The sequence below is a fragment of the Cololabis saira genome, chromosome 4 (genome assembly GCF_033807715.1).
Source record: "Cololabis saira isolate AMF1-May2022 chromosome 4, fColSai1.1, whole genome shotgun sequence".
Taxonomy (NCBI): domain Eukaryota; kingdom Metazoa; phylum Chordata; class Actinopteri; order Beloniformes; family Belonidae; genus Cololabis; species Cololabis saira.
This window is the reverse complement of record NC_084590.1, coordinates 3163146-3189255: the sequence shown is the minus strand read 5'-3', so window position 1 is coordinate 3189255 and position 26110 is coordinate 3163146. Positions and strand designations below refer to the sequence as shown.

Genomic DNA, 26110 nt, shown 5'->3' with positions numbered 1-26110 from the left:
CAATCAGAAGAAGGGGCGGGGCTAGGTTTCACCAATTATGGTCAAGGAATCAATACAGAGTCCGATGACACCACCCACGAGTCTTTATGTCAAACCATTCAAACGTTATGGCAGAGAAAAGTTTTCTAGGGGGCGCTGTTGAGCCATTTTGCCACACCCATTAATGCAAACCATGAAATATCACATTTATCGCCAGGCCTGGCTTGCATGCAAAATTTGGTGACTTTTGAGGCACGTTTAGGGAAAAAGGCCTTCCTTTAAGTGCTCGGGCCCTAAAAATGTCATACATTCTGGATTCATTACAAATCAACTGAAATATTGCAAGCCTTTTATTATTTTAATATTGCTGATCATGGCTTACAGCTTAAGAAAACTCAAATATCCTATCTAAAAAAATTAGAATATTCTGGTAATCTTAATCTTAAACTGTAAACCATAATCAGCAATATTAAAATAATAAAAGGCTTGCAATATTTCAGTTGATTTGTAATGAATCCAGAATTTATGACATTTTTGTTTTTTTAATTGCATTACAGAAAATAAAGAACTTTATCACAATATTCTAATTTTCTGAGACAGTCCTGTATACCTAAGTGATGATTATTACAAGAATGAGTTCTGAAGAAAACCTACTGGTTTCTCGTCCCCATCAAGGACGTCCTCTTTGGTGAAGAGCCGCATGCAGTCCATCAGCGTCACCTCCCCGTAGCTCTTCTGGGACAAACACACGTCCATCACAACAGCACACACCCCAACAACAACATAGTCCACAAAAACACATGAAACAGAGTCAAACAGAGACAGGAAATACAGCAGAACACTTGTTTCATGCTGCTTGGAGACAGATTCACCCCCACACAAACACACTGGAGTCAGGACGGCCCAAACCTCCATGGGGCCCTAGGGGGCCCTCTATTACTGCCAATAATACTGATTATTGATCATTCACACAGCCACTATGACCTTATTTCATGTTCTTTCCTTTTCATTACAAATACACTTGTAAAACTAGATGTAAGAACTTTTTGTTGTAGTTAGATTGTAATCCACAGTGATTAAGACCATGGAAACAGCAACAGATTAACAAATTTGCAGAAAAATCTTTCAGTTAATATTGATCAAAGTCAGCAACTGCCTCTACTGGCCACACAGAGAAGCAACAGGTCAAAGGTCAGAGAGCTGCACAGTTGCAGCAGTGTTGTTTCCATCATCCTACTGTCAGCCTGGCAGGTTTTTACCATCTATGGTTTTTAATCTGAAATGGAGCAAATTCAGCTACAAGAGCGGCCTGGGGTTGATTTACACTTAATATTTAAAGTGATATAGTACTAAGTGTGATGCTGGGTGTCATCTACAGTTAAGGCCTATTGGGCGCGCGGCACATTTTGAAAAAAAATAAGACGTTTATATGCGCCTAATGGTCGCGAAAATACTGTATTTATTTACTCATTTGACCCTTAGGGGCCTCCTAGTGGTCGCGGGGCCTTAAGCAGCCACTCAGTTGGCTGATGCCATGGGCTCTGACTGGAGTCACCAGTGATGCTGCTGATGTTACTGCATGCTCATGAAAAGGGGACACGTCTATGATTGTCTACGTTGCATCTGACTGTGTGTTTATTCAGCGATGTGGGAATATATTTGTGAATCTGACCTTGGCGATGGGCAGAGAGAGATCCCAGAAGGGGTCGAAGACGGTGGAGCAGAATCCACAGTGACAGCAGGTCAGAGAGCTCCTCAGCTGTCCAACGAACAGATCTGGAGGAGACCACAGCCATGAAACATCAACACACACAACAGGCAAACTGTTATTCTAGTTATTAGTCTTTCTTCCTTGTAGTGCTCTCTTAAACTGGGCAGACACTGTGCGATATTTTAAATGGTTTGATTCAGCCCCATCTCAAACTGTACGACTAGATCGCTGAGTTCAAAAATTCATAGCCCACGAGTAATGGTCTCAGACTGTACGACCCGATGCTCTGATGCTCCGTCTGCTCACACTATACGTTCATAATCCTCACGTCAGACTTCTGTTACTGGAACTGCAACGTCAAAAAGAAGTGGATGAGGAGGAACCCCGAAGTGGGAGACACTGAAGATGCTCAGCAAAAACAAACGCACTGCCTTAAAGGTGACCTATTATGGCATTTAATGTATATTTTAAACAGGCCTTGAATGTCTTAAAAACAATCTAAAGCTTGTTTTTTCTACATAAATCATAAATCCAGCCTGTGGGCCCTGTCACTAGTTTTACCGCTTCTAACCTCTTTTTCTGCGCCTCATTTTTAGGGAAGGGGGGGGTATGATAATGAGGCTCTGTGCTGATTGGCTCCCTGAATGACGTGTAGCAGGGGAGGAGAATAAACCTCGCTCTGCCAGAGCAGCCCGAGCCTGTAAATTATCACAACACTGAATTTTCACAAATGACAACTTTATTGTTAAAAAAATAAAATATGACTTGTATATAAATAACATTTATGCACTATTTAAGCCGGATCTACCCGGCGGATGCTGAACGCTGGCCCCGGAGCCACGCCGGGCGCCCGGGAGCAGCGCTGCTGGATCAGCGCGCATCACCGCGGCTTTAACCGGGAAATATGACCAGTTCCCACCGGCCGGGACCGCAGGAACCGGCCTGGACTGGTAGCAGGGACTCCCGGGGACCGACCAGCGGAATTTCAGCCGGATCTGCCCGGCGGGTGCTGCGCGACGGGCGCCGCAACTCCACGGCGGGCGCACAGATCCGCTCCGGAGCGCATCCGCGGCGCATCGCCCGTTACCGGGGATCAAACCGACAGATTTAGCTGAAAATCTCGGAGGGTGAAGCTGGTCCAGCCTGGGACGGACCCCCGAGGACCCAGCTCCCAAACCACCCGGGAACCTGGATGATTTAACCCGGATCCGCGGCGCTGCGGCGCCGCGTCCGACTGGCTGAAGGAAGCACCGCTCCAGCCAGAGCCAGAGAGCTGGTTGTGGGCGTGGTTTCAGCAGCGGAGGCTGAACCTATGGAAATGAGCGCCTATGGTGACGTCACCATAGGCGCAGATTCAGAATGGCTCAAAAAAAGTTCACGTGACACTGGGGGACTCTGTCCGGCGGGGGTCAGAGAGCTTGCAGAAATTCATGGTATTTTGTCTCCCCTGTGCTGGCAGGGTGAGGGGAGACCACTTTATATATGTTAAAACAAGAAAAAACGTGTTTTTCATAATAGGTCCCCTTTAAGCCTGAATTATGGTTCCGCGTTAAATCGCTGCCGTACCCTACGCCGAAGGCTCTGCGTTGGTGTAACGCGGAAGCATAAATCAGACTTTAGCAATTTGTGCCATTCTGTGTGGTGATAAATGAAAAAAAGATTAGACAACGTCGTGATTGGACAAGGAATTGTCTGGGCAGACGTGGGAAATGCGGTCTTTTTTGTCTGCTATTAAAACATGATTTGTAATGTGAATTTTCAACACTTTAAACTACAAATAATAGTTTTTGACGTGACATCAGAGATTGCGCATGCTCTCTGTTAAAGGATGAGGCAAATCGGGTCGTAGCTGCTTCAACTGTGTGATTCCTTCACGAGGAGCGACCAGGATTTCAAACACGTTTGATTTTCTTGCGAGCACACGATTGGTGATCAGGAGCTCGTCGTGAGGTGTTAATCTCTCGTCGTGAGGTGTTACTCTCTCGTCGTGAGGTGTTACTCTCTCGTCGTGAGGTGTTACTCTCTCGTCGTGAGGTGTTACTCTCTCGTCGTGAGGTGTTAATCTCTCGTCGTGAGGTGTTACTCTCTCGTCGTGAGGTGTTAATCTCTCGTTGTGAGTTGTTACTCTCTCGTCGTGAGGTGTTAATCTCTCGTCGTGAGGTGTTAATCTCTCGTTGTGAGTTGTTACTCTCTCGTCGTGAGGTGTTAATCTCTCGTCGTGAGGTGTTACTCTCTCGTCGTGAGGTGTTAATCTCTCGTCGTGAGGTGTTAATCTCCTGTCGTGAGGTGTTACTCTCTCGTCGTGAGGTGTTACTCTCTCGTCGTGAGGTGTTAATCTCTCGTCGTGAGGTGTTACTCTCTCGTCGTGAGGTGTTAATCTCTCGTTGTGAGTTGTTACTCTCTCGTCGTGAGGTGTTAATCTCTCGTCGTGAGGTGTTAATCTCTCGTTGTGAGTTGTTACTCTCTCGTCGTGAGGTGTTAATCTCTCGTCGTGAGGTGTTACTCTCTCGTCGTGAGGTGTTAATCTCTCGTCGTGAGGTGTTAATCTCTCGTCGTGAGGTGTTACTCTCTCGTCGTGAGGCGTTACTCTCTCGTCGTGAGGCGTTACTCTCTCGTCGTGAGGTGTTAATCTCTCGTCGTGAGGTGTTACTCTCTCGTCGTGAGGCGTTAATCTCTCGTCGTGAGGTGTTAATCTCTCGTCGTGAGGTGTTACTCTCTCGTCGTGAGGCGTTAATCTCTCGTCGTGAGGTGTTAATCTCTCGTCGTGAGGTGTTAATCTCTCGTCGTGAGGTGTTACTCTCTCGTCGTGAGGTGTTAATCTCTCGTCGTGAGGTGTTACTCTCTCGTCGTGAGGCGTTAATCTCTCGTCGTGAGGTGTTAATCTCTCGTCGTGAGGTGTTACTCTCTCGTCGTGAGGCGTTAATCTCTCGTCGTGAGGTGTTAATCTCTCGTCGTGAGGTGTTAATCTCTCGTCGTGAGGTGTTACTCTCTCGTCGTGAGGCGTTAATCTCTCGTCGTGAGGTGTTAATCTCTCGTCGTGAGGTGTTACTCTCTCGTCGTGAGGCGTTAATCTCTCGTCGTGAGGTGTTAATCTCTCGTCGTGAGGCGTTAATCTCTCGTCGTGAGGTGTTAATCTCTCGTCGTGAGGTGTTAATCTCTCGTCGTGAGGTGTTACTCTCTCGTCGTGAGGTGTTACTCTCTCGTCGTGAGGTGTTACTCTCTCGTCGTGAGGTGTTAATCTCTCGTCGTGAGGTGTTACTCTCTCGTCGTGAGGTGTTAATCTCTCGTCGTTACCCCACGTTTACTGCACGAGGCAAGACCAACGATTGGGTAAAAATCTCGCCCGATCCAAAAAATAGTCACACGACTGGAAAATCGGCTCAAAACGAGCCGATAATCTCACAGTGTCCGCCCGGCTTTAAGACAAGACAACGCCAGCAGCCCAGACTGCCAAAGATCAACTAGAATGTTGTCAAGGAATCAATAAAACAATGTTTTGATTCCTTCTACTCACCAACAATCTTACTGTCTTCTCTCTCCAGGTATTTACTCCACATCTTCTTCCCTTTCTCACCATCTCTGAGAACAGAACAAGAGAAGAGAAAAGAGACGGGTGTTGAGGAGGTTCCTCCCTTGTTAGGAGGCAGGAAAGGCAGCGCTGCTCGGTAGTGACTGACCAAGCAGTGGCCATGACTAGTTATAAAGCTGCTGTTGTGAAGGTAACCAACACCAGGAAAGGCAAATGCATGAGCATTCAGGGGATTAAAATGATTCAAAATTGAAATACAGGACTGTCTCAGAAAATTAGAATATTGTGATAAAGTTCTTTATTTTCCGTAATGCAATTAAAAAAACTAAAATGTCATACATTCTGGATTCATTACAAATCAACTGAAATATTGCAAGCCTTTTATTATTTTAATATTACTGATTATGGCTTACAGTCTAAGATTAAGATTCCCAGAATATTCTAATTTTTTGAGATAGGATATTTGAGTTTCCTTAAGCTGTAAGCCATGATTTATCTTTCCTTCACTGTCTTAGCGGAGAGAGTCTGTATCATCTCGGTTTGGAGTTTGGAGATGCAATCCACTTCTTAAATCTATTTTTGCGCTCCTCTAATTTCTCCAGAAGTAATGCCATCACACTTTTTCTCTCCCTCCCAACTGGGTACTGGGCTGCAAATGTAGCATTTCCTTCCCTGGAAATGTCTTTCCACATGACTCTTTTTGTTATTGGACAACTTCTCGCTGCAGAGCAAACATTCAGGCAATGAATGCAAATGATTCGGCCCAGGAAACTTTGAATCCTCTTTTCTCCTCAGTTATTTCTCTTTTTCCATTTGAGATCCATGGCCATCCCACAGGCGTCTGTTTGTTTACAACAGCTCCTGCCTGGCGCCCCCTGCTGGTAGAAACATGTGTTGCAGGCTCCGACGCAAATCTTCCTTAAAGCAGCACAATGTAACTTTCAGCTTTTGTTGAGTTTGGCGGCTCCTTTGGACAAAAGCGGTAGTGCTTTACCAGAAAGAACACTACATTTCCCATGAGCACCAGCGCGTACTGCCGGAAAACTCCTGTCCCCGTCGCTGCATTTGTTTTGATAGTGAATGAAATAAGACGGGACGGACTTTCAAAACTACTTTTCTGTTTTCAGCGGTCGTTTGCAGGATGGATAGTGAAGAGGTAATGTATCTATTTTTGGCTAAACAATATAATATGACGAGGTTGAAAATCACTAAGTTCAACTTGGTTTTATTAGTGAAGTCACCCCCGCCCCCCCGTCCTGTTTCAGCAGATAATGCGCCCCAAATTACATACGGGCCAATGTTTATTCTTGTCCGGGCATTTAGCTCGTTACTCTCCCGCTTTCTTTTTTCACCTCCGATAAAACTTGTATTTTCTTGGGTTTTTCTGCTGCTTCGTCATGACACCAGCTTCTGCTGAGCTCTGCGCTCCACGCCCCGCCCAGCTTTGGTCTGGACTACAAATGGGGAAGGAGGGGGAAGTGACGTATGCCGTAAAGCAGTCAAAGCCGTAAAAATGTGTAGTTTTTTAGTGTGTCAGGGTTCCTACCATGCTCCTCAAAGTTACATAGTACCAGTGAAGGAGATACAGACCCCTCAGACCATGACAGAGGTTCATTAAACCTGTTGGAAGTTGATGTTCCATCACAATGATGATGATGAAATATTAGATTAAGGTGGAAAAGTTACATAGTGCTGCTTTAACAGAAATGTTGAAATATTTATCCTACACATTTTTTATATTTTAATATTTGTGTCATGTTTTTCCTCCTACAGAAACCACATGAAAACAAAAAATATATTTCCCTCCCCCACCTATTTCCATTTTCAAACATTTTTGAAAAAGCTCCATGGAGCCACTAGGGCGGCGCTAAAGAGCAGCATGCGGGTTGCCGACCCCCGGCCTGGAGTGTGCGGGCAGGTTCACAGCGACGGAGGACTTACGGGAGGTGGTCAAAGTCGTCCACGCTGCCTCTGGGCCTGTACGTCACCCTGTTCACTTCGTTGTGCAGCCCGTCCAGGAGGAAGCGCAGGAACTCCTGAGCATCCTGTTGGCTGGAACACACGAGCAACAATCAAGCTGGATCTGTTTCTGATCCTTACAAATGCAGGCGTTGGGAATGTGATCTTTTAATACGTTTCTGGAAATCCATCCATTCCTTCACACAATCAGTTTTAGAAATGAATATTGAGTTAAGCTCCAGTTTGTATTTATTAAATGATACACTGGATCTTCAGTTAGACCGGAAAAAAAGCAGGATATTAATTATGATCACATACTTCGCTGAGAAATGTATGCTTTTACTTTGGAAAGATGATTCCCCTCCAACTTTCAAGTTTTTTTTTAATCAAATTTCAGTTTTTTTACCATTGGAAAAATTTACTTTGGAAAAATACAACCATGGTCAAATCTTTCAAGAATTTTGGTCTCCATTATTTTCAAAACTGGAGAACATTTTTCTAAGGGGGACCAATGAGTATCTCTATTTTCGAACTTGTGCCTTATATGTATGTATGTTTGTATGTATGTATGGATATATATCGTTTGATATCGCTGTTGCTGCCATTATTTTTTTATTTTTTTATATATATTTATTTAATTTTGTTTCCCTTAATGTATGATTTATTTATTTATTTTTTCTTTCCCCAGGGCAATTATGGGGAGGGTAGGAATGTGGTTAAAATAGAAATCGTGAATGTGAAAATGTGAATTGTGAAAATTATTGTGAAATAAAAAGATATATATAAAAAAAAAAAAAAAAATGCAGGCCGTTGTATTGTCCTGGCAACAATAGCACAAAGCCCTCCAAAAACCATACAAGTATGAAGAGAAAGTGCCCATTCTCACTTGTATCCCATAAATCTGGGAGCAAATCTCTGGATCTGACTCTTGAACTCCGATGGGCTGACCGCGTCACTGCCGGATGTTTTCCACAAGCTCTGCAGAAGCTTGGCAAACTCTACCAACAAGACAAGATTAAAAAGAACGATGAAAATGTGATTTTTACAAATGCAACAAGTGTTGAAGTTGATGTATATGACATGAAGTTACAAATAATATTCCTTCTTTTAGTAACATTTTGTACATCTTAATTAAAAAAACATAAAAAACTCAAAACACTCACTTCCAAAGACAACCCGAGATCTGACAGTATCGGGTAAGGACTGTAAATCTCATTACGGACCAAAACTTTGGAACTATAAGCAGTTTTGAGTTAGAATTATATACCATAATACTTACAGGACTGTCTCAGAAAATTAGAGTATTGTGATTTTCTGTAATGCAATTACAAAAACAAAAATGTCACACATTCTGGATTCATTACAAATCAACTGAAATATTGCAAGCCTTTTATTATTTTAATATTGCTGATCATGGCTTACAGCTTAAGAAAACTCAAATATCCTATCTAAAAAAATTTGAATATTCTGGGAATCTTAATCTTAAACTGTAAGCCATAATCAGCAATATTAAAATAATTTTTGCATTACAGAAAATAAAGAACTTTATTACAATATTCTAATTTTCTGAGACAGTCCTGTAAACCATTCCAACTCAATACTACTTTGATTCATATAATTTTGGTCCCTAATGAAAGTTTATACTTCTTACCATCTAATAATAGACTTACGGTTGTTTTAACTGCACATAGTTACTTTAAAAGATAACAACATTCTGTAACCATCCAAACATCATAAAGGTATTTTACTCTTTACTAGACTTGCTCATATAGCCGTCATTTAGAGACCAGGAAGTAATGGGTCTTAGTGGAGTGTGGGCTGTCACCTTCCATGAGCGCGGTGTTGGTGCGGCTGTTCAGGTCTCGGTGGTGGGAGTTGTGCAGGCAGTAGTCCCGGAGACTCTGCGTGTTGCTCAGACACTGCAGGATACTGTTCATGAAACACTGTTGGGAAGAACAACACAAGCCCAGTAAAGAAAACCGGCCGCCTCTTCAGCCATCAAGAAATAATCCCTTTACATTTACTTGTCCATTTTGCATTTTGCTAATAAACACCAGGAAACTGGACCATATTACACCAGGAAATTGGACCATATTACACCAGGAAACTGGACCACATTACACCAGGAAACTGGACCACATTACACCAGGAAACTGGACCATATTACACCAGGAAACTGGACCATATTACACCAGGAAACTGGACCATATTACACCAGGAAACTGGACCACATTACACCAGGAAACTGGACCACATTACACCAGGAAACTGGACCATATTACACCAGGAAACTGGAGCACATTACACCAGGAAACTGGACCATATTACAGCAGGAAACTGAACCATATTACACCAGGAAACTGGACCATATTACACCAGGAAACTGGACCATATTACACCAGGAAACTGGACCATATTACACCAGGAAACTGGACCATATTACACCAGGAAACTGGACCATATTACACCAGGAAACTGGACTATATTACACCAGGAAACTGGACCACATTACACCAGGAAACTGGACCATATTACACCAGGAAACTGGACCATATTACACCAGGAAACTGGACCATATTACACCAGGAAACTGGACTACATTACACCAGGAAACTGGACCATATTACACCAGGAAACTGGACTACATTACACCAGGAAACTGGACCATATTACACCAGGAAACTGGGCCATATTACACCAGGAAACTGGACCATATTACACCAGGAAACTGGACCACATTACACCAGGAAACTGGACCATATTACACCAGGAAACTGGACCATATTACACCAGGAAACTGGACCATATTACACCAGGAAACTGGACCATATTACACCAGGAAACCGGACCACATTACACCAGGAAACTGGACCATATTACACCAGGAAACTGGACCACATTACACCAGGAAACTGGACCATATTACACCAGGAAACTGGACCATATTACACCAGGAAACTGGACCATATTACACCAGGAAACTGGACCATATTACACCAGGAAACTGGACCACATTACACCAGGAAACTGGACCATATTACACCAGGAAACTGGACCACATTACACCAGGAAACTGGACCATATTACACCAGGAAACTGGACCATATTACACCAGGAAACTGGGCCATATTACACCAGGAAACTGGACCACATCACACCAGGAAACTGGACCATATTACACCAGGAAACTGGACCATATTACACCAGGAAACTGGACCATATTACACCAGGAAACTGGACCATATTACACCAGGAAACTGGACCACATTACACCAGGAAACTGGACCACATTACACCAGGAAACTGGACCACATTACACCAGGAAACTGGACCACATTACACCAGGAAACTGGACCATATTACACCAGGAAACTGGACCACATTACACCAGGAAACTGGACCACATTACACCAGGAAACTGGACCACATTACACCAGGAAACTGGACCACATTACACCAGGAAACTGGACCATATTACACCAGGAAACTGGACCACATTACACCAGGAAACTGGACCGTATTACACCAGGAAACTGGACCATATTACACCAGGAAACTGGACCATATTACACCAGGAAACTGGACCACATTACACCAGGAAACTGGACTATATTACACCAGGAAACTGGACCATATTACACCAGGAAACTGGACCACATTACACCAGGAAACTGGACCACATTACACCAGGAAACTGGACCACATTACACCAGGAAACTGGACCATATTACACCAGGAAACTGGACCACATTACACCAGGAAACTGGACCATATTACACCAGGAAATGGACCATATTACACCAGGAAACTGGACCACATTACACCAGGAAACTGGACCATATTACACCAGGAAACTGGACCACATTACACCAGGAAACTGGACCATATTACACCAGGAAACTGGACCACATTACACCAGGAAACTGGACTATATTACACCAGGAAACTGGACCATATTACACCAGGAAACTGGACCATATTACACCAGGAAACTGGACCATATTACACCAGGAAACTGGACCACATTACACCAGGAAACTGGACTATATTACACCAGGAAACTGGACCACATTACACCAGGAAACTGGACCATATTACACCAGGAAACTGGACCATATTACACCAGGAAACTGGACCATATTACACCAGGAAACTGGACTACATTACACCAGGAAACTGGACCACATTACACCAGGAAACTGGACCACATTACACCAGGAAACTGGACCACATTACACCAGGAAACTGGACCATATTACACCAGGAAACTGGACTATATTACACCAGGAAACTGGACCATATTACACCAGGAAACTGGACCACATTACACCAGGAAACTGGACTATATTACACCAGGAAACTGGACCATATTACACCAGGAAACTGGACCATATTACACCAGGAAACTGGACCATATTACACCAGGAAACTGGACCACATTACACCAGGAAACTGGACTATATTACACCAGGAAACTGGACCACATTACACCAGGAAACTGGACTATATTACACCAGGAAACTGGACCACATTACACCAGGAAACTGGACCATATTACACCAGGAAACTGGACCACATTACACCAGGAAACTGGACCATATTACACCAGGAAACTGGACCACATTACACCAGGAAACTGGACCATATTACACCAGGAAACTGGACCATATTACACCAGGAAACTGGACCATATTACACCAGGAAACTGGACTACATTACACCAGGAAACTGGACCACATTACACCAGGAAACTGGACCACATTACACCAGGAAACTGGACCACATTACACCAGGAAACTGGACCACATTACACCAGGAAACTGGACCATATTACACCAGGAAACTGGACCATATTACACCAGGAAACTGGACCATATTACACCAGGAAACTGGACCACATTACACCAGGAAAGTTTTTAACAACTTGTGCTATTTAATAATATACCTCTTTTCTTATCATTTTATTTCATTTTATTTGTTATTTACTGTTTAATTGTGTCTTGCTACTTTTAATGTTGATGTAAAGCATTTTGAATTAACTTGTGTTGAATTGTGCTACAAAAATAAACTTGCCTTTTTTTGCCTTGCCATTAAAGCTGATTGTGTGAAGTATTTACATAGATTAGCTTAGTTTTGATTAAAGTATGACAAACGCTTCCTAAGTAACAGTAACCAGCTGAAATCTCTCCTTGTTGCCGTGACAACCTCGCTGCAAGGACAGGAGTCCCAGAAATCGTCTGGCAGCTCTTAATGGCTCTCTACACTTACTTCTATTATTTAAAATGACTATTTACAAGGCCTCCTGAGAGTAGACATATATATGTATCCTTCCATGGAGCTGCTGCGATACGTCAACGACGCCGCCATATTGGATGTTCAAGACTGTAAACTAATACAAGTAAATGGACTTATTTTCATAAAGCGCCTTTCTACAAAGAAATGTACGTTTTACGTCTCATTTATTCATTCACACACGCACTAATAAACTTGGGAAACAGTTAAGCACCAAATATAATATATTTAATTTTCTCAGATGGCAAAAATAAGAACTTTATTGATCCCACATAGGAGTAATTCATGTTATATCAGCTATAGAGAACAAGGTAGTGCCGAAAAACTATATATATCCCCCCACACAAAAATAAGAAAAATAGAGAAACATATTTTCTCATCAACAAAGCATATTTTACATAAACATATTTTAAAATTTTCAAGTAACAAAATAACATATTTGAACAATTTTTCAGATTTTTTTCAGTTATTTTATCGTCTGAAAAATGGTTCAATAAAGTTCTTATTTTTGCCATCTGAGAAAAATTTTATGTATTATATTTGGTGCTTAACTGTTTCCCAAGTATATTAGTGCGTGTGTGAATGAATAAATGAGACATAAAACGTACATTTCTTTGTAGAAAGGCGCTTTATGAAAATAAGTCAATTTACTTGTATTAGTTTACAGCGCAGTCTTGAACATCCAATATGGCGGAGACGTTGACGTATGGCAGCAGCTCCATGGAAGGAGGAGGAGACATGGATATGCTCCTGAGAATGAGAGACAAGCTATGAAGTATCATAGACACACACACACGACCACACCACGTTTACTGAGTGTATACACACATCACTAGTGTCCACATGGAACACGAACACTGTGGACTGATCAAACCAAGGATAGGGACAAGTCCTCCCTGGGACATAGTTCACATGGTTCTGATTAAGTTACTGCACGCACACACACACACACACACACACACACACACACACACACACACACACACACACACACACACAGTAGACCTGTTTATTTTGGGAGCTGACCCTTCTGCCTGTCCTCTGGGGGACAGGACCGGACCACAGCCCTTTCTGGGCCAGATATAAACAAACTGTTTTATATCTGCCCATGAATCCAACTGCATAACATCAGCAGAAAGTTGAGCAAACCACCACAAACAGCTCAGAATAAAAAGAAATGATGGCAAGAACTTCGTCCCAAGGTGGATGTTATTATGTGTGTCATTTCCTTACAGTGTTTCCTAAGTTCTTCAGTCCGACCAGGCCTGGGGCACTTTTTGAGTTCTGAAAGACAAAACACAGACGCTACATTTAAAATTATTAGCATTATTATTAGCATTATTAGCATTATGTATTTAACCCCCTGCCCCAGCTGCACATAGTTGGGCTGCGGGGAAAACATGAAACAATATCAGCCAGTTGGACTTATGCACTAATATGGCTAATATATTCGCTGCTGCTTCCACCTGCCTGCGGTCCCCCACCCCCCTCTGGTCATCCCGCTGCTGCTTCCACCTGCCTGCGGTCCCCCACCCCCCTCTGGTCATCCCGCTGCTGCTTCCACCTGCCTGCGGTCCCCCACCCCCCTCTGGTCATCCCGCTGCTGCTTCCACATGCCTGCGGTCCCCCACACCCCTCTGGTCATCCCGCTGCTGCTTCCACCTGCCTGCTATACAAATAAAATTGAATTGAATTGAATTGAAAAATTGAATATGCATCACAGCTGTCCAATAACACAGGAAAAAGAAAAAAAACCACTTATTCTATCAGGGTCTACACTGTATAAAACATATTTTTCAATTATTAACTTGTTACACACTATTGATATTATACTTTCAAGGCAGAAAGCAACTGTGTAGGTCTGGCCACCTTCACTTGACCTCAGGGGCTGCAGATATGGTTCTTCAATTCAATTCAATTCAATTCAATTCAATTCAATTCAATTCAATTCAATTCATTAATTTGTTGACAGGGACTGTACATGTTGATGAACACAGGTGTAAACAAGTATGGTTATAGCCATAGGCTAATTTCCACCATTCGTCCCTGCAGCAAATCAATGCCAAGCATAAAACATAAAATCGGACACCAGCAAACAAGGAAGACAAGATATAGCAACGAAAGACAACATTTAAAGACACGACTAAGCTAGATAAAATCAATAAAAAATAAAAACATGTTACAATTGATACCAGTAATTAAGTGACCGTCATGTTAAAAGTGCTAAGTGCTTAAGTGCAAGAGATTTAAAGTGATTTACCTGTGCTTAAGTTCGACCCCCAGTGGGACTAACATGTACTGACAGCACCATAAAAATGGGTCGACTTCAAGGTGAAGCCACAGAGAAGGTACGATACTGTTAAACATGGAATAAGATATTCTCTGGACGATCTCATCAGAACATCCCCCTCTCCCTCTAGTGCTCCACAAGAAAACGCCCCCCATCATGAACTCTCCCAACCCCCTCTCCTCTGTCCTCACGTGCACGAGCGTGGACATAAATGTCCCCCTGTAGGGGACTGGGTGGAACAATGACTGCGTATCCTCATGTAAACACCAATAACCCCAATTTGCTCATATTTGGGTTTTTAAAAACCATGAATTTGTTTTCTGCGCATGTTCTGTTCACAAGGAATCCTGGTCTTTTGAGTCCAGGAAGTTCTTATAAACACGGAGAAACCAAGACCAGGAGGAGACTAATCACTTCATAAATGGAATGAAGGATATGAACATTTCTGCATTTGTAGACGGTAGAAAGTACCGGGATAGAAGATTTACAAGAAGGTGAGAGAAAAGTTGCGCAAAGCAGCAGTTGTTTTGAATTTGGATACAGGAAGAAGAAGCAGAAATTACGGGAATTGCGTCATGATGTTCTCGTCGCTGGTTTGATCCAGATATCCCGAATGATTAATTACCATGTAAACGGAATATTCCGAATGTTTCAGTAACCGGAATATTAGCAATAACCTGAATTTTGACTGCATGTAAACGTAGTCAATGTTAGTTCCGGTCTGGGACAGGGTTCCCCTCTCTGTGTGGCTACAGAGCCAGAGCTGGTAAGAACAGCTTCTTTTCTGTGCAGTGTAATCATTAGATTGCTGCAGATGGGGAAGAAAAACTCAGTGAATGTGACAAGAATCAATTTGATTCCAATTCTTAACATTCAGAATCGATTATCACGCTTTGATTAGATCTGATTCAATTTGATTCCGATATTGATTTGGGTTAGTGTTATTAAAAATGTTTTTTGAGCTGTTGCATGACACATGACTGTGTAGTTATGCAGAATATTAATACTAGTATTATATTGAGATTCAACAGCAAGTATTGCAGCTAATGATGCTGTAAGGACCAATCAGCTCCCAGAATGCTGATAGAACTGCTTTCAGAAACATCATGTGGGGCAGAATTACCAAACAGATCCAGGGAGGAAACAGAGACGGAGGAAATCGGTTTTAGTTTTTCCCCAATTTGGTTTTTAGCATTTTATGGAAATGTAACCCCAAAACAATATATAAAGCAAAGAAATATAGACAATGTATGCAATTATAAACGAAAACTTTAATGCTTTCATACCTTTAAACATAATTAAAGGCAAAAACATGGCACCAGTTATTCTGGTGTCCAACAAAACATTCCATTTTTGGGCATAAACAAAAAAATACCAAAAGTTGTAATTTAATGATGAAAAAAAAATCGATCTTTAGACATACAAGTCGATTTTTAGGAATTAATATGAGAATCGATTTAGAATCAGAAAATCAATTTTTTCAACATGGGCCTAGACAAGAAGTGTTCTGGGTTAGAAATACGTAGTGGCTTACCCTGCCTGGTAAGTGAGATCAGAGAGAAGAACGAGGAGATCAGTTTCAACAAGTTGTAAGCCTTAACTTGGGAGAAACGTTGCGTGCAGACTGGTATCTTGACATGAAAACTAAAAATAGCCCAAAGTCAACACAGTATGGTTAAGAATATTAGGGGGAAAAACATATAACCAGAGCTGGTAGAGGAGCCAAAACTTGTACTCAAGTAAAAGTACTGTTACTTCAGAATAATATGACTCAAGTACAAGTAAAAAGTAGTCATCCAAATAATGACTTGAGTAAAAGTAAAAAAGTACTTGGTGAAAAAACTACTCAAGTACTGAGTAACTGTTGAGTAACGTGTGATTTATTTTTTTAACACAACCATTCAAACAGACAAAAGTACAAAATAATCATCTTCAGGCAAATTAAATCAATAAAATAATAAAATTAATTTAAATTAATAAAAAATAAAAAATAGCTTAAATTAAAATAAGCTTAAAGTCAATTCAAGCACTTTAATAATAATAAAATAAATAAAATAATAACAGAATAAAAAAAATAAGTAAATAAATTAAGCACAAGTAGCACAAAATATCAGTCTTTGTACTTTTCTTTTTTAACCAGGCAGAACTAGAACAAACATGAACTCATAGAAACTCTGTGTGTGTTTGAGTCTGTGTAAATGTGACAAAACATGCAAAAACAAACATTTTTACCAAAGAATCACTCAGTGATGTCATGAGATTGACGCGTACGTGGATAAAAGGGATAAAAGAAAAGTAACAGCTCAACGTAGCCTAATGTAGCGGAGTAAGAGTAACAGTTTCTTCTTCACAAATCTACTCAAGTAAAAGTAAAAAGTATAGTGATTCAAAACTACTCCTAAAAGTACAACATTTCCCAAAACCTACTCAAATAAATGTAACGGAGTAAATGTAACCCGTTACTACCCAACTCTGGTGACTATACAGGGAAAGAGAGGAATGCAACAGCAAAGAGAAAAAAAAAACAAAAAAAACCCCATTTAATTTCATTCACTGACGGATATGCATCCGACCACTTGTTGAACCTATTTACTCTGACGAAGGATTCAGTTCTCAAGAATGCATCCTTATTTAACACCTCACAAGCTTTACCATCTGAAGATCCTGGTTATCTCTTTGTGAACATTCTGCTCTCAGAATAAACCAGGAACCTTCATGCAGACGCTCTGGGAATGAAAACCCGCTGCAAACTTCCGGCAACAGGTTGCAACTGCATTATCCTCCATAACAGTACAGAATATTCCAGTAAACCCTCAAACACTTACAGCACTGTCTCAGAAAATTTGAATATTGTGATAAAGTTCTTTATTTTCTGTAATGCAATTAAAAAAACAAAAATGTCATACATTCTGGATTCATTACAAATCAACTGAAATATTGCAAGCCTTTTATTATTTTAATATTGCTGATTATGTCTTACAGTTTAAGATTAAGATTCCCAGAATATTCTAATTTTTTGAGATAGGATATTTGAGTTTTCTTAAGCTGTAAGCCATGATCAGCAATATTAAAATAATAAAAGGCTTGCAATATTTCAGTTGATTTGTAATGAATCCAGAATGTATGACATTTTTGCATTACAGAAAATGAAGGACTTTATCACAATATTCTAATTTTCTGAGACAGTCCTGTATCTTAAATAATTTATCCACAATCAATGCTTCACTATGTCAAAAACGAATTTTGCTTGCTTTGGTGTTGGACTTTTCTTGATATTATCTATCTGGAAATATCTACAGTCCAAATCCATAATGCAAAACAACAGAATATTTTATTTTGGTATATGGCAGCAGATCAAATTAAAGTTAAACTTGAAAGATGTATTTAACATTGATATAGATATAGACGAGCTTGTTGCAGCTATCCTTGTCCAGTTTTTGATATTATTATGTTTTGCCTTGGTTTTATTTTGTCCTTTCTTTTTGTTTGTTTTTTATTGTATTACATTTTTTTCTGTTTTCCTTATTATTAATTATTAATTGTTTTCATGGAAAATATGTGTATAATGTTTGTTTGACATCATTGTGGATGCCACCGTTTATAATAATAAAAATGAAATATAAATAAAAACATTTGATCACAAAAAAATAATGCCTCCGATGTTTACCGCAAGTGTAATCTGAGGAGTCTACACTAAGAAACGCCTCTTGTACTTTCATTTAGAAAATATCAGCTAGTAATTACAGAAATGTGATGACAAACAAGGAATGGGAAGAGTTTAAAGGCTGCATTCTCCCCTGCTGGGAATATTGTGTGTATGAATTTACTGCGTGAGCTCTAGAGGAGCAGGTTTCCAAAGCAATGTTAACCCTAAAGCAGTGAACATCAACCAGCGGCCCGCGGGCCCAATCCGGCCCGCCGAAGCGTCCAATCCGACCCGCGACTGGATTCCATAATTATGAGGATCAAAGAGAAATTAAAGCTGCAAGCAGCGATGAACGGGCCCTCGCGCGTGCAATTTTCACCAATAAAGGTCAAGGACTCAAAACTAAGTCCGATGACACCACCCACGAGTCTTTATGTCAAACCATTTAAAAGTTATGGCAGAAAATAGTAATAAAAATAGTAACAAAAAATAATAACTATCAAATATCGACCAATCAGCTACTAGTATCACTTACAGTTTAACGTCGAAGTTTGACAAGGCGCCACGGCCACGCCATTTCACGAAAACTCACGATTTTGATAACTTTTCATCGTTAACGTCTTTTGTGTCTCCTGAGCGAGTTTTATGTCGAACGGACGATCCTGCTAGGAGCAGTTCGTTAAAGTACGACATGTGAAAATGGCATAAATTTCGCCAAAATGACACTATTAATACAAAATGGCCGACTTCCTGTTTGGTTTTGGCCATGGCGCCAAGAGACTTTTCTTTAAGTTGCGACATGATACAGGTGTGTACCTAGGGGGTGCTGTTGAGCCATTAGGCCACGCCCATTAATGCAAACCATTAAATATCACATCTATCGCCAGGCTTGGCTTGCGTGCAAAATTTGGTGACTTTTGGGGCACGTTTAGGGGGGCAAAAAGGCCCTCATTTCGTCGGAAGAAAAATAAAAACAACAAAAATTCCTACAAATACAATAGGGCCTTCGCACTGTCAGTGCTCGGGCCCTAAATATGTGGTCCACACTATTAAAGCAACTGAAACAGCAACAACTGAGACTCTTAACTATCAGCAATCCCCACCATTTATGACTCTATACATTAGGAAATGTGGACAGACTCGCTGCACTGTTTAGCCTAACATTCATTCTTTCACACAGTTCTTTTTTTTAAACATAACTGTACCCTCATGCCCTGTCATTTCGGAAGGTTGGCATGATAAATGCCTACTCTTCAGTCCAGTAATCGTTAAAGGATCTGTTTTCCACGTCAACTTTCCGTTTCATGGCCTTTGAGAGCCATTTTACCTGTGTTAAGAAGTCTCTTCCTATCACTTCCGTGGTGTTTTTTTTTTCCAGTGCTCTATAAATAAAGTTGACTTAATTAAGTTGAGGCAAAATATCTCTATCACTCCTGGTGGATGACTGTGGTAAAGGTGATAGGAGACTGACTCATAAAGGGTAAAAATTACTTCAGTTTTGTAATGAAATGGAAAAAAAAATATATACAATAAACATCAAATAATAATGTTATGCCAACATTTTTATTTAATTTTTATTTGAGGGTCCGGCCCCCAAGGTGACTGTCCGGTAAAATTCTGGCCCTCTGACAAATATAGTTTTAGATACCTAGAGTATCTAAATGTAGATTTGGAGGGCGGGCGTTCTGCTATTAGGCACCATTACTTTGGAACCAACTTCCAATCTGGGTTAAGGAGGCTGACACCACCTCCACCTTTAAAACTAAACTTAAAACATTTCTGTTTAGTAAAGCCTATAGTTAGTGTTTAGTAAACCTCTAGCTGGTGGTGGTAAATCTCTAGTTAGTGTAAACTTTAGTGTGTTAGAGTCAGTAGTCATAGTTGCAGATATAGAACAAAACTATAATAGTTAGTCTCAAATATAGCTTTGCGGTAGATATGCTGCTATAGGCTTATGCTGCAGGGGGGCACCGACATGATCCGCTGGGCGGTGCCTCTCACCCTTCTTCTCTTCTCCTTTTCCCTGCCTCTCTTCTCCATTACAGGAGGGTCCCCCCTGATGAGCCTGGTCCTGCTCAAGGTTTCTTCCCTCCTAAAGGGGAGTTTTTCTTGCCACTGTTTGGCTTAAGGTTTTTCTCCCACTAGGGGAGTTTTTACCTGCCATTGTTTATGTAATAACTGCTCGGGGGTCATGTTCTGGGTATGGGTCTCTGTAAAGCGTCTAGAGACAACTCTGTTGTATTAGACGCTATATAAATAAAATTGAATTGAATTGAATTGAATTACCATTTTTATTTATTATAAATATCTCATAGCTATCATTTTTGTCCATCGTTCCTGTAGTTTCTTGTGCCGGCCCCCCTTTTTTCTCTTTTGTGCATGTTTGCAGGCTGGAGCCTCGGGAGCTGCGTTCTGGCCTGTGTTCCCAGCCCCCCCCCCCCCCATCCCCGGTCATCCCGTTGCTGCTTCCACCTGCCTACGTGGATGTCTGCTGTTGCTGCTTCCGCCTGCCTGCACCCCCCCCCTCCCCCCCCTCTGGTCGTCCCGCTGCTGCTTCCACATGACTGCTGTGTGCTGCTGACATCCCTGACTCCCCCAGTCTGGCCTTCGGCAGGAGGGTCCCTGCTCAAGGTTTCTTCCCTCCTAAAGGGGAGTTTTTCCTTGCCACTGTTTGGCTTAAGGCTTTTCTCCCACTATGGGAGTTTTTACCTGCCATTGTTTATATAATAATTGCTCGGGGGTAAATGTTTATGTTTATGTTCATGTTCTGGATCTCTGGAAAGCGTCTAGAGACAACATCTGTTGTATATTAGACGCTATATAAATAAAATTGAATTGAATTGAATTGAATTATATTGAATTGATATAGTTGGTGACCCCTGCCCTGCTGTACAGTTTATCCAGTTTGTATCATGATTTCAAGTTTGGCTCCTAACAGTCACAAAATCAGGAGAAAAAACAAGAGCAATTAAAGCTGCAAGCAGCGATGAACGGGCCCTCGCACTCACGGCCACCGCCCCCCGTAAGCATATCAGAAATGACACCACCCACGACTTTCTATGTCAAACCATTCAAAAGTTATGCCAGAAAATAGGAACTATGAAATATCGACCAATCAGAAGAAGGGGCGGGGCTAATTCAGGCCAATGAAGGTCAAGGACTCAATACCGAGTCCGATGACACCACCCACATGTCTTTATCACAACCCGTTCAAAAGTTATGGCAGAGAAAGGTTTTCTAGGGGGCGCTGTTGAGCCGTTAGGCCACACCCATTAATGCAAACCATGAAATATCAAATTTATCGCCAGGCCTGACTTGGTGCAAAATTTGGGGAACTATCAATTATGGACCAATCAGATGAAGGGTCGGCGCGCTTTTTGGCATCTGGCGTCGCCACGGTAACACTTTTGAAAGAGAAAAGTAATGCGTGGTGTCGCAGGATGGAGACGCACATTTTGATGTATAACACACCTGGGTGCACGTTATGGTTCAGGCCGTATTAACTGCCGAAGGAATGGCATAAATTGCGCCAAAATTACAAGATTCATTCAAAATGGGTGACTTCCTGTTCGGTTTCGGCAATGGCGCCAAGAGACTTTTCTTTAAGTTGCGACATGATACAGGTGTGTACCGATTTTCGTTCATGTACGTCAAACCGTATTGTGGGGCTTGAGGCACAAAGTTTTTTCTGTGTGAACCAACCAGATGAAGGGTGGGCGCGCTTTTTGGCGTCTAGCGTCGCCACGGTAACGCTTTTGAAAGAGAAAAGTAATCTGCGTTGTCGCAGGATGGAGATGCACATTTTGATGTATAACACACCTGGGTGCACGTTACGGTTCGGGCCTATTAACTAAATATCAAATTTTTCGCCAGGCCTGGCTTGCGTGCAAAATTTGGTGACTTTTTGGGCACGTTTAGGGGGGCAAAAAGGCCCTCCTTTCATCGGAAAAATTAAAATAAAGAAAGAAAAAATTCCTACAGATACAATAGGGCCTTCGCACTGTCAGTGCTCGTGCCCTAATTATTGTGCCACAAATTGTCTTCTGAATGACACACATTGGGGCTCAGACACCACCTGGCCATGGGCGTGATTCTTTTATCTCCCACGGACATCTGACTAAAGGTGCTTTCAGACTTGTGGCCCGTTTGTTTTGTTCCGATTAAGGGGCTAAATCGATACAGTTGTTTGGTTTTTTGGTTTGTGGCGTTTGTGTTCACAAGGCAACCGTCTGTAGCGGTTCAAAGCTGTTAACTAATACCATGAACCAACTGTTCTCTCATTGGTCAGAAATGAACGCGGAAGGAGATTCCTCTTCCGTACCCCGGGAAAAACAACTATGTTTACTTATGAGTGAGTATTCATATGAGTGAGTATACATATACATATACCAAAGGAACCAATCTTTAGGGGGAAACGCTCCCTGTTTCAACTGCTCCAAACGGGACAGGTGTGAAAGCTCCCTAAGGGACCCAAGAATATGAGAAGAGAAAAGCGGAGCGACTGATGAAGAGCTCAAACAAAAGCAACACTTGGATATTGTCATAAAAGACTCAAGACTCTTTTGGTTACCAATTAGCAAACTACATGAGGTCAACATACACGTTCCTGAGAGTAAATGATAATACTTGATAGTACATGGCCTACATAAAGCCCCATCAGAGTGAGGTACGACTGTGTTCATTTCCATCCTAGTGAGAGAGTTTGGTACAGAATGGTAGTATTGTCAGCAGCTGTAGTGAGAAGGATTATGCAAAGATTATATAAGCAGTGACCTGCCAGGGTGGGCCTGCAGATCCTGGCACAGCGAGGACACCGGCTTAAGAGAGCAGCTTACCTCTGGAAATGACGCACAAGTGAGTCCAGAACAGGGAGGTGAAACCTCCAAAATGCTTAATACACACACAAATCACTATATTATACACACGTATATATATATATATATATATATATATATATATATATATATATATATATATATATATATATATATATATATATTTATAGGCTATCGATACACACACAAAGGCTTTATATGCATAGACAACATGACACACAGCACTTAGTTTAGTTTTGTTGCTGTTTAACAAAGCTGTATAATTCTGAGTGAGTTTCTGCGCTTCATTAATTCCTGACCTTGTGTGAGACTCCGGTGAAACCTCCAAAATGTTTACTACACACACAAATCAGTATATTATACACATTTTCCTTTTTTTTTTCAGTCGAACCATATGTATATATGTATATATACATACATACACACATATATATATATATATATATATATATATATATATATATATATATATATATATATATATATATATATATATATATATATATATATATATATATATATATATGCCCGTACTAACACACAGCACTTAGTTTAGTTTTGTTGCTGTGTAACAGAGCTGTATAATTCCAGGTGAGTTTCTCCGCTTCACTAGTTCCCCTGACCTTGTGAGACTCCGGTTAAAGCCCAGACAGGACGTACCTTCACCTGGTTTATCAGAAGCCCCAGGAAAGTTGACAGGAGCGCGGATCCCTTCCTCCCCATGTCCCTGTTCAGGGAGGGGAAGGCGGCCGGTGGACCGGCCGGCTGCTCCTGCCCGGTACCCCCGGGGCCGGTCCCCGCGCAGGAGCGCAGCCGGCTGGGCTGCCCGGGGCCGGTTCCTCCGGGGCCGGTTCCCCCGGGGCCGGTCCCCCCGGGGCCGGTCCCCCCGGGGCCGGTCCCCGCGCAGGAGCGCAGCCGGCTGGGCATGCTGGCGGACGGGCCGGCGGACGGGCCGGGGACGGAGCCGTCCACCCGGGCGCTCCGGCTCAACCACCGCTTTTCTCAGCGGAACCAGATTGAACGAGAATCACTAGAAACTGATATCATTCAGCAATCTTGCAAACCACCAAATGACAGCATCCGCATATGAACGTAGAAAAACGGGTGTAAACGGGAGAAGAAATATGTCTAAATAATAAAAAAAAAGAAACCGATAGCGCTCTTATTCTCTGGACGCGTGATCAATCCACGGCTTCATTCACAAAAAGTCGACGTGTTAAGCTTGATTTATGGTTCCGCGTTAAATCGACGGCGTAGCCTACGGCGTGGAGGTCGCGGCGACGCACCCTTACGGTGCGCGTCGTCGCGTACCCTACGCCGTAGGTTCTGCGTTGGTGTAACGCGGAATCATAAATCAGCCTTCAGTATTCGCTTAAGATCCTGAGTTCCTATTCCCGGTTAAAGGAGCTTCAAACGCCGACTAGACACGCTGGATACACAGTACCTGCCTTCCCACAAGTCATGAAAACTCATGCATGCCGTTAATTATTAGGCCTATTTAGTTATTTATTTGTATTTTTTCTTAAACCATCTCTTGTAATGACTTAGCCTACTTGTATTTAAAGCAGCACAATGTAACTTTTCCACCTTAATCTAATATTTCATCATCATCATTGTGATGGTACATCAACTTCCAACAGGTTTAATGACACCTCTGTCATGGTTTGAGGGGTCTGGTACTATGTAACTGTTACCCCTTTTACACCAAGCTGGTGCTAGTGCTGGTGCTAGTGCTGGTGCTAGTGCTGGTGCTAGTGCTGGTTCCAGAGCTGGTTCCAGGGCTGGTGCTAGTGCTGGTGCTAGAGCTGGTTCGTGGTTGGTTCTAAGTAAGAACCGTTTGCTTTTACACAAGCTGGTGCTGCCCTGAGAGCTACGTCATCACGTTACTGTATACGTCACCACCACTCCCCCTCGTTTCCATCCCCACCCTGATCAGGAAGCTGAGAGCCAAAAGCTGTTTTAATTTCAGCTGTAGCGCTGTTAATATGGCACTTTATTAAGTTTTAATATTTTTTCAGGCTTAAAAGTAACCTTTAAGATCCCCAACCTGGGCTCAGTTTATCCAAATAACGCCTGTTAAGAAATTTGACTCGAGAGCCGGCAGCCCCGGGGCACAGCAGCTCCTCAGCCGGCTCAACCTGCGGCGTCTTCCCGGGGGAGAAACCTGCAGCTTTGTTGAGAATTACGCTGGATGAAATAAATCATTTAGGAAGATGTTGGTTTAATAGATGAAATCTATCAGTTGTAGCTACGCCTGTTAAAAAATGACGGCGCGCGTCGCTGCGTACATCGACGCAGAGCCTACGGCGTAGGTTACGTAACCTACGCCGTAGGCTCTGCGTTGGTGTAACGCGGAACCAGAACCGCGGGCTGGGAGCGGGCTGGGAGCGGGCTGGGAGTGGGCTGGGAGCGGGCTGGGAGCGGGCTGGGAGGCGTCCCCGCGGGCCGGGATCGAGCCGATGCAGCGGCAGCTTCGCGTCCAACCGTCCCAGGCCTGGAACGCTCCCCCGCGGGCTGGGACGCGAGGCTGCCGCTCCATTACTGTTGGTGGATTGTACCGGCGTAGACCACTGCTGCTTCTGTTTTCCATCCATTATTAAATACATTGATATAATAATAAAAGAGTCTGCTAACTTAACCGCCGTCTTCAACGCTCTGTTGTTTAAAAACGGCACTCTTCCGTGTTTATTCTGCTTTGGTTGTTCAGTAACACCGCCCCCAGCCCCCGACGTTAAGCGGTTCTTACGCCTGGCCCAGCAGCTCAAAGGGGCTGGCGTAGCACCCGTTTTGAGAGCCAGGAGCCGGTGCTTAGGCTGTGTAAAACCAAAGAACTGGTGCTAAGTCTGGCTGTAGCCCAGAACCAGCCCTG

General features: G+C 42.4%; 1 protein-coding gene across 3 annotated transcripts in view; it reads right to left on the bottom strand.

Moving 5' to 3' along the window:
• Positions 1-26110, bottom strand: part of LOC133441410 (ubiquitin carboxyl-terminal hydrolase 2-like) — a 55838-nt gene that overhangs the window by 12245 nt on the left and 17483 nt on the right. Inside the window, exons 1-8 of one of the 3 annotated variants that reach the window (XM_061718679.1) lie at positions 23902-24305; positions 13704-13754; positions 9004-9121; positions 8065-8176; positions 7161-7271; positions 5205-5269; positions 1652-1755; positions 634-714 (exon numbers count right to left, since the gene is read on the bottom strand). In XM_061718679.1, coding sequence (XP_061574663.1) covers positions 634-714; positions 1652-1755; positions 5205-5269; positions 7161-7271; positions 8065-8176; positions 9004-9121; positions 13704-13754; positions 23902-24168 — 909 coding nt within the window. In that variant the 5' untranslated portion in view covers positions 24169-24305. Of the gene's footprint in view, positions 1-633; positions 715-1651; positions 1756-5204; positions 5270-7160; positions 7272-8064; positions 8177-9003; positions 9122-13703; positions 13755-23901; positions 24306-26110 lie in introns of those variants that run through there. The other 2 variants (XM_061718677.1, XM_061718678.1) reach the window with 2 other exon arrangements.